Source organism: Protopterus annectens, chromosome 2.part1 (assembly GCF_019279795.1).
Source record: "Protopterus annectens isolate FY-2018-M chromosome 2.part1, PAN1.0, whole genome shotgun sequence".
NCBI lineage: Eukaryota > Metazoa > Chordata > Ceratodontiformes > Protopteridae > Protopterus > Protopterus annectens.
The window spans coordinates 1121726716-1121736528 of record NC_056729.1 but is presented as its reverse complement, the minus strand read 5'-3'; the positions used below and the strand labels follow the sequence as shown (position 1 = coordinate 1121736528).

General features: G+C 38.2%; 1 protein-coding gene across 1 annotated transcript in view; it reads left to right on the top strand.

Moving 5' to 3' along the window:
• The first annotated feature begins 2236 nt into the window (after positions 1-2236).
• Positions 2237-9813, top strand: part of LOC122794350 (macoilin-like) — a 990560-nt gene continuing 982983 nt past the window's right edge. Inside the window, exon 1 of the mRNA XM_044062667.1 lies at positions 2237-3002. Coding sequence (XP_043918602.1) covers positions 2926-3002 — 77 coding nt within the window. The 5' untranslated portion in view covers positions 2237-2925. The remainder of the gene's footprint in view (positions 3003-9813) is intronic.

Here is a 9813-nt window from a genome sequence, read left to right as displayed (position 1 = left end):
AACCTTCAGCGAAGGCACGCCCATTCTACGCATGTCTTTCGAACGCCACTTGACCGCAGGGAGGATATGCAGACTCCACACAGAAGGGGCTCCAGCCAAGAATCAAATGGGAGAACTTCTTGCTGAGGCAACAACGCTACCGTTGCACAACCGCGGCTACAGGAATGAGAAGTTTATAACTGGTTCTCTGACAGGGTAGCTGATGTATGGAACAGACTACCAAATTACATTATAGTAAGTACTAGTTTAGATATTTTTAAGAACTGCCTGGACACATTATGGGAACAAGTGTTTGCTATATTGGCAAGCTAGAAGGGCATTACCGTGCTTGAAATATCTGCATGTAAGTATACCTCTCAACTTAGCACGAGAAATCTGGACATGGCCAAAAATAATGTGGGACAAAGGCCCAAAACGGGGACACATTTTAAATATTGTTTTTCTAAATAGCGTTGCCACCCCTCCGTTTTTTTTCCGGAGTGCCCGGAAATCAGTAGTTCTTGCACTCGGAGTCCGGAAATAGCGACGTCAGTCTCGTCAGCGTGTATTAAAAAAAAAAAAAAACATTCCCGTCTTGGACTCTCGTTGATTGGCTGCTTGCTGCAGACGAGGCTCGTGCAGCAAGCAGCCAATCAACACGTAGAGTTAGTCGTCAAAGCCCTGCAAAGCCCGCGAAAATTTATGAATATAAAGCGGCGCTTCAGCTTAAGTTTTTACCTTTTACTTTTGGGTGCTGCTTTAAGATCTGAAATTCTTGCTTGGACCGTCGGACGTCGTCTTCAGTGGATTGCCTGCTGCCTGGAAGCCCTGCCTGCTGCCTGGAAGCCCTGCCTGCTGCCTGGAAGCCCTGCCTGGAAGCCCTGCTGCCTGGAAGGATTGCCTTAGCCCTGCTGCTTGCCTTGCTTGCTGGAGTCTTGCCCTGGCTGGAGGAGAAGTGCTGTGGACTGGGTGGTGGTGTGTTCCCCTGCTTGCTGCCCCTTTAGCTGCCTGTTCTCTTCTGCTGCTGAGAGCTTGTTTTAGTAGCCCTGCTGCTGATTTTTCTGGAGGTAAGTGGATTTTTTTTAATGCATTAATTTTTTGGAATTAAGGTAGATTTTCAAAGATTAGTGTGATAAGGGGAATGAAATATTTCCAGCACAGCTGCTAGTGAATTTTTTAAATATTAAATTTATATTAATTCACTAGCTGTGCTGGCACTATCTCATTCATTGATGGTGACAAGATGTGACTATCTAGATGTTCAACATGTGGTGATTAACTAGAACAGTTTCTAATCTGGTTTTGGACTTGGTTGCAGTGAATATATAATGACTTCATGATTTGTATAAGATGCTTGGACTGTAGATCTGTCTTTCTGGTCTGTCATCACCGTGATGTTTACCTTGACCTGTGTTTCTTCCTAGGGTGTCTTTCTAGGGTGTACAGTCTTCGTAGTATAGTGAGGCTTAAATCTAGCTTTTTTGTCTAGTTTGTCATCACAACTGTTTACCTTTTATCTGTGTTTTCTAGGGTATACCGTCTATACCAAAGCTTAGCTCATTTGATGTTACAGTGAATATATGATTACATGATTTGTATAGGATGCTTGGACTGTAGAACTGTCTTTTCTAGTCTATCATCACCGTGATGTTTACCTTGACCTGTGTTTCTTCCTAGGGTGTCTTTCTAGGGTGTACAGTCTTCGTAGTATAGTGAGGCTTAAATGTAGCTTTTTTGTCTAGTTTGTCATCACAACTGTTTACCTTTTATCTGTGTTTTCTAGGTATTTACTTTTGACTCGTTGCACATTTTTCTACTTATTGGTAACTGTATGTGATATTAAAGACTTATGCTGAAGGGTGCTAGAGTAAAGGGGAGTGGCTATTAAAAGGAATGGGTGTGGCTTGAGTGTGCATGGGGCGGGGCTTGTTTGTCAGGAAATGGCACAGTAGAAAGGTGGCAACCCTATTTCTAAAAGTTGCTAAAATAAAAGGTGCTGTGCCAGCCCGCAGTTTTTGAACGATATGAAGTCTGAAACTCGAATCTCTGTCGTTATTTAATAATTCAATCTTAAATGGTTTGCCAGAAAATCAGAAATGTTATGAGGAACAGCTTAAATATGATATGAGGCAAAAATCTGGAAATCATGCAAAAGTTGGACAGTTGAGAGTTATGAAGACAAAATTCTGCAAAATCAATGGCAATTGAGCACAGTGATGCTTAGAAGCATAGGCGTTCTCAACAAGGTATTTTTGCCGTTTGAGCGATGCACCGCAATTCCGAGAGTTCGTGGCAATCACTACAATAATATTTAAAAGTGCGTCCGATGGCTTTATTAGCCGTAAGGGGCTTAGCTTTATTTGGATACACTGACTTTGGACAACTTGCAATTTTTTTTTTTGCATTTTGCACGGTATCCTGCTGTGTGTTCATCTGCCGACAATGACAGACTAATTTTATTGTACGCTCAGTTATGTGCATGACTGTACATGTACGATAGCTGGTGCACTTCTAACCAACATGGGTCAGACGTTCCTCTAAGTCTTTTGGTATTAGTTTATACAAGATCCCAGTTCTAAACGAACCGACTTTTCCTTCAGTAGTAGCTGAAGGCGGGGCCATAGTGATTTTTTTTCTATGACTGAAATTGGGTGGTTAAAGCAGTGCTTGATTAAACGCATTTATGCAGTGATGTCATAGGTTTCGCTCACCGTGGAAATTCGTTTCTTGAGCTACGCAGTGGGTATACACCACCTAAAGTGGATATTTATGGCTGTCTGAACCCAAGTGGAAGAGCCTACTGTAAAGCTTTTTGTTTGCCACAACACTGGGCACACCATGGAAGGAAATCGAGGGCGAAATGACATCTAATCCCCTCCCCTGACAGCTGCAGTGTTTCTAATTTGGGGAAAGAGCGAAGCCAGGATTTCGGAGAAAAAAAATACAATGAAGAAGCGCTATGTGGACGCTAACAGGATTAGAAAACTGAAAAGAAATAAAATTGCCGAAGGGCTTTCTGAAAGGTAGGCGTTGCGCGCTGTGTCTGTCTTCTTTCCCTTTATTAACCAGTGTACAAGTGCAGGAAGGTATGTTTTTTTAGAATATGCATCATGTGCTGTATTTACTGCACACTATTTTGTGGTTGCTGCTGCTGTTTGAGGAATTGCCCTCATATTTGAATCATACAGACGCGTCTGATATGTCAATGCTGTTGTGAAATAATGTTCTGTAAAGAACAATAACCCCCTATTGTGTATTTGTTGTGCTGCGTGACATATGCCCCCCCCCCCCCCCCCCCAAGTTGTATATGTGACGACGTCTCGTATTCTACAACGTTCACGTGCCTGTCCTGGAATACGGCTAGAGTTTTCATTCATTTTTCTCTTCCATCTACTTATTCATTCTGCTGGTGTACCTCCCGTCATTCTGTTGGTCTGACAAAGGATGAGGATGTGGTCTCTGTTTAAATAACTGGTCGGCAGTTTCGTCACTAGAGCCAGCTGTTGTAAGCCAGTCCCGGACCAGTCCTACTTGTCTCGTGAACTGAGAAGAAAGATATAAAACATCACGGGGAAAAGGATATTAAGGTGATCTGTGTAAGATGTCCTAAGATCGATATTCATGAAGGGCATTGGCTGACCTTATGTCATAACTTGAGTATCCCTGTAAGAAAGAAACATCCAGTCACGTGAATGGAGATTTCTGATCCAAACTGGAAAATGCTAACTATATCGCATTACCTGACAACTTAAGAAACTGCATTTACTGGGCAAGAACTCATGACTTGACTCCATACATCTCAAGTCTCAACTGTCCAAATTTTCGCAGAATGTCCGGATTTTTGGCTCATAATTTTTGCCCTGTTCCTCATAAAATGTGCGGCTTTCTGGCAAATCATTGGGTTTATCTGAGGAATTAAGTCACTAAATAATGGCATACATTTGAGTTTCAGACTTCAAATCCTTCAGAAAATGTATGTTAAAACGAAGTCTGTTACTCTAGCAACTTTCTAAATGTATAAGAGCAATATTTAAAATATGTCCCTAGTTTGGGGCCTTTGCCTCCACCCCACCCCCATTTTGTTGGGCTTTGCCCAGATTTCTTGCACTAAGAGGGTGAGAGCTATGCTAGACATTGTCTCCCTTATTTGAATCAGTAACAGGAAGGTATAACCCCCCCCCCCCCCCAATGATGTAATGTAATTTTATATTGAAAAATGAACAGAACAATGATGGAAATACTATGTTCTTTTATGACATGATGCAATAAGGACATGTAATTCACATCTTAATAGATAAAGGGACTTGTGAATTCTGCTAAGATATTGAACATTTTATGCCCACAACATACTGACCATGCCAAATGCAAATACTACTTTTTCAGCAGCTCAAGATGTTAAAATATAATATGCACATTGGCTTTGGCACACATCCTGAAACAAGTGCAGTTGTTAATGTTCATTAATAAAATATCAGTGCAAACATTAAATACATATTGAAGAGACTAGAAAGAAAACTTTAGCTCTTCTGCTTCTGCCATTTATTCCATTTGCTTGCATTTCTAAAATAGATTAACTCAGGAAATTTAATAATAGTTAACTAATTTCCCTTAAAGACTCATACGATGAGCATGTTTTCAATAAATATAAACACACAATCACCTTTTTTTAAACACTCAAAATATAAATTTACAAAAAAAGCAAAATGTAGCAATAATTTATTTACAATACATTTTAAAAGCACATTAAGGTACTTTAAGTGTTTATTGTATCATACCTAGGTGCATATTCAAATTCTGGCCTCATGTTTGGCAGTGCAGCTAAGCTAGTGATTATCACACAACAACCAAACTGCAGCTATGTCTTTAAGACTTCCACACACTTTCATTTTTGATATGCTTACCACACTGGTGTGAATAAAGTCTACAGTCCACGTCTTTTTTGTTTTTTTTTTTAAATTGACACAATGAGATACAGCTTCTTTTTATCTCATTTTTAAATTTCTTTGTTAGATAGTCTTATATCGACCGACTCAAAGCCCTATCGCTATACTTAGTATCCTAAGACTGCTAAGAGGTGACTTGTGTCTGGCATACAAGCCATCGTCCAACCCATTACTGATGGATTTACTGCACATCAGCAAGTCAAATGGCATCAGAAATGCTTGGTCTAGGGATCTACACCTGTTCTGCAACATCAACAGAATAGTTTGGAGGGACAGGTATATCTCGCAGAGGATACCGCTGCTGTGGAACAGACTCCCCATCCACATTATACAAAGTTCATCCCTCTCCATATTCAAATGCAAAACAGAACATTTACCCCAGAATTGCGCCCTTTACTAATGGACAGACGCAGATTCTAAATGCTTTATCCCATGCATGGATCCCCTCAAATTACCTACGGTATGATCTAATTTTGTTTTTCATTAAGGGTACTATATAATTATCAACCATGGAATGGGTAGGGCCAATCTATAACCAAATGGGATAGGTTATTTTGAGCACAAAAGTGATATTGGCTAAGCTTAAAATGGCCCACAAGGGCAGCTAGTCTAGTATTTACATATACATCTATGAGAGTTACTCTGAAGAGGTGGAGGTTTTTTCCAGCAGCCTTACAATGTGGATGGAATTGCTTGAATATTGAAGTTTAGAAGTGGTAAAGTGAAAGGTACAGAATAAGGTGGAGTTGGTTTTACCAGTGTGAGATAAAAATGTGTAGTAGGATGAGATTACAATACTGAAGTGATCATCACATTGAAACAGCTATCCACACAAAATACAAAACAGCATGAGGAAGCAGGAGATATGAAGTGAAGGTAGAAAAATTAAGGTGGTTCATATTCAGAGTTTGGAAATTCCAGTGTTTTATGGCAGTACATACTGGCTAAATGAATTGTCAGGGAATTTGCAGTAAGGAACAAGTGTTTTAGTGATAAACACAAATGCTCTGAGAAGCTAGGTTTTCTACACTAAACAAAAACTGTGACTGGAAGGTAAGAAAGCCCATTATTGGAACTGAACTTTGGGACAGTAAGACTAAACACATAGTGCCAAGAGTAAATTATTCAGTGTTACAGTTTGTCTACTTTCCATTTGAATGGCAGAGATAAATAATATCTATGGCAGTGTGTAAAACACATGAACATAAGTACGTGTCAACTCTGCCTCATTAATTTATCTGGCAACAATGACAACCCATTAAAGCTAGAGATGTTTGCCTGTCAAACTTTAAGTTAACAGTGGTGATGTTTCTGTAAACAGCAGCTAACTTATTTATTAATTTTTTTTAGTTTGTTAACCAGATTAATTCTATCCAGCCATCTGTCTCTTCCAAACATGAAAACAAACACCCGATGACTGAACTGCATTTTGAGAATTTAAAACTGGGAAATGCATATTAAAGCAGACTAAGGAAGAGGTATTTTTGACTTGTTCTTATCTACCATACTGTTAATTCCTTACTGGTAGGGAGAGAAGCTAAACAATTTAATAAGGCTGAAGGTTTATATTTCCATATATTTGGACATCCTGTTGGTTATTACAACACTACAATGCTGTGTAGGAGCTGTGGATCTCTGAAGGTCATTAGAATTCCTAGTCTATCAATTCGGATCACTAAAGACTTTATCAAACAAGCCATGAATCTAGCTTATGTTTAAAAGTATTAAAGTGTGACAAAGGAGGTACTACCAGCACAGCTAGCTGGAATTTTGAAAATAATTATATGCCATTTGTGAATATTAACATGATTCAGATAAGATGCTTGAGTTACAAAAGTATTAGAGCTGTATGTCATGTAAGATGGTTTGTAGAGACAGGTATGTTGAAAAGGGTTTGTAAAGTACTGAGCTTAAAATGTAACCACAGTGTACCCTACTAGAAAAGAACAGAAATGTACATACACTATTCTAACTGTTTAAATGTATATATATTTAACAGATGGAAACTGGAATACAGAAGGTTAACTTGCAAAACTTCACAAAAATAGCTGAAATTAAATTACTTATGCCTGGGCCATAAAAAATATGTTGCCTTTCAGCTTCAGTGCAGGAACAGACACAATGTCTTTGCTGAAAAGTTTTCTATATTGTCTTGTAAGTGTTTTATTGTTTTATGACTTCCAGGATCTTCAAAGATCTGAGGAAAAGTCTTTGTGTATGTATTTTCACAGGTAGATGCTAAATATTGCTGGCTTTCAGCTGTGGGGGTTTTACCTGGGATAGAGTCAAATGACAATAAATTATGTAATTCTGCAAGCTATCCCAGCAGTAATATCTGAGATATTAATTTAAGAAGTCTCTTGGTCAAACTGCTATTTGTATTGATAGTAAAATTGTGCAGTATTATTGGACACCCTTTGTTAAGGGCCTTAAAGTAGCTGATAAGGAGCTGGCTGTTGGCAGTAATAACTACCTTATAGTCTGGGCAGAAGGGGTCATAGCTAGTAAACCTGTGTCAGCCTTTCCCAGGTGTGTGTGTAAAATAAATCTCCAAGTGTGTGTGTGCCAGCTAGTTGGGCAGGGACACAAAGCACTGATTGGACAGAGAGAGTGTTGGAGGTCTTGGCTTGGCCACTTGGCTGAGATCTTGACTGTATAGCTGTGCCATTGAGGAGTCTTATTGGGAGTCTGGAGAAAGAGGGAGAAACCAGCCCCAGACTGCCTGTGGTCTCTGTGTGCTCTTAAGGGAAATTGCACTTGATGCACAAAGCTGCATTTGGAAATACTGTGTGTGTACCTGTCATCCTCCTAATGTATGTCCCCCACTGTTGCCAGTGGTGAGGATTGAGGCTGCTTGATTACTGGGCCAGTGGTGGGGCGTCACACAAAGTATCTAACTGTCTAATATATAGGGGGAGTATTTTCCAGCATTTTTCAGTTGTGTACTGAAAACAAATTATTTATAATGAGGCAGCCCAACTGTCAATTTCAGTTAATAAATTATGTTGAATTATGTTAGGAAAATTAAAAAAAAATACACCCAGAGCTGCCTGAATTGCTACATCTTTATATGCCTAAGTGAAATATCTCTTGAGAAGCCTGTAACTAACACTTTACATGTCTAGATGCATTAGACATTAGGCTTGTTAACATGGTAAATGAAGGTGCAAAAAGAAATATGCAGATATCCCTTCATCAAATCAGCATGGGGGAGATGTATATTTCCCTGGCAAATGTTTTAGCATACTAGCTTAAGGAAGTCTAATTATATTGGGCTTTTGATTTGTTATTATTGCATTTGATATAGGTCAATTTTTAGCTTAGTGCGGGGAAGTGTGTACAGTAAGTATAGAAAACATAATTTTGGATTGTAAACTTATTTTCAGTGAAAAGTTAGAAAAGAGAAGAACAAAATATGGCCAAATCATTAGATTTTAATAAAGTGTTACCACAAAGAACACACTAGTTAGAATTTCAAATGTTAAAGAACAATGTAGGCAAATAAAACTGAATATCCCAGAACCACGAGTCTAAAATATAAGCCTGTTTTATTACGTAGTTAAAAATTTTCAGTTACTCCCTGCTTCTTCAGGCTTCAAGTAACAGAGTAACAAAGTAAGATGTAAATGCACTTATATACTAGTGTGTAACTCCCTTCAATTAAACAATCAGGCAAGCAGTTTCTAAAAGTGATAGCACACATATCTTAAAGGACTCTAGCACAATACAACAAATCAAAAATATGACTTAAAACAGTTCAAATCTTATTCTGTAGATATAACAATTCAGGTTTCAGTGTGTATATATCATTTAATCTTGGGGAGGTACTGAGCCCTGAATATAAGTATCCATTTGTTCTCACATCTTTCTGTGATGTTTCTGTTGTTACCCCTCTAATATAAGAAGGAAAGATCTCTAATATTAAAAACGTAAAAGTATGTGTTGCATTTGTAGCACATATATGTTTATATAATGAGTTTGTTCCTACTTGTCTTCGTAATGTGATAGCTGACTGCAAATTCTATTCTTAAACCTCTGATGTATTTTCCCTATATAAAATGCTAAGCATTGGGTACATTTTGCTATGTATACAATGTCCTTAAAATTGCAGTTACCAAAAGCATTCAAGTGAAACATTGTGTTTGTGAAAGGATACACAATGCTTTTCTCAGTGTACTTCAACATTTTAATATTGACTTAACAGTAGAGTTGTTTGAACTGTTTTAAATTATGTTTTAAATCATATTTTTGATTTGTTATATTTTTGATTTGTTGTATTGTGTTAAGAGTTCAATTTTTAAGATTTGTATACTATCACTTTTAAGAAGTGCTTGCTTGATTGATTGTTTAATTGAAAGGAGTTACACACCTATATATAAGTGCATTTACATCTTACTTTGTTACTGTGTTACTTGAAGCCTGAAGAAGCAGTGAGTAACTGTGAAAGTTTTTAAGTGGCAAATAAAACAGTCTTATATTTTAGACTCATGGTTCTGGGATATTTGTTTTTTTTTGCTTGCTATTATTCACTGACACCAGATTTTTGATACCAAACTTACTTCGTTTGTGACATTTTCATTGTTGTTGACAAGGTTTGCTTAAACATGAGTCTTTCATTCAATTTACCTTCAACCAGTGACTTTCAACGGAAACCCATTCAACACATTCAGGAAGTAATAGAAGTGAAGAGCAGTCCACTGCTTAATGAATTTTCTAATGTCAGAGATGAACTTTCATGTTCATAGGTTCATAGGTTCATAGGTTCATACTAGGCTATCTGCCCGAGGGCATTTACAAGCCTAGCCCATCGTTTTGTGGCTTACGCCACCCCTTAAGTATGGGGAACTATACCCATTATTTTGCTGTGCCTCTGTCGAGCAGTGACACTGAG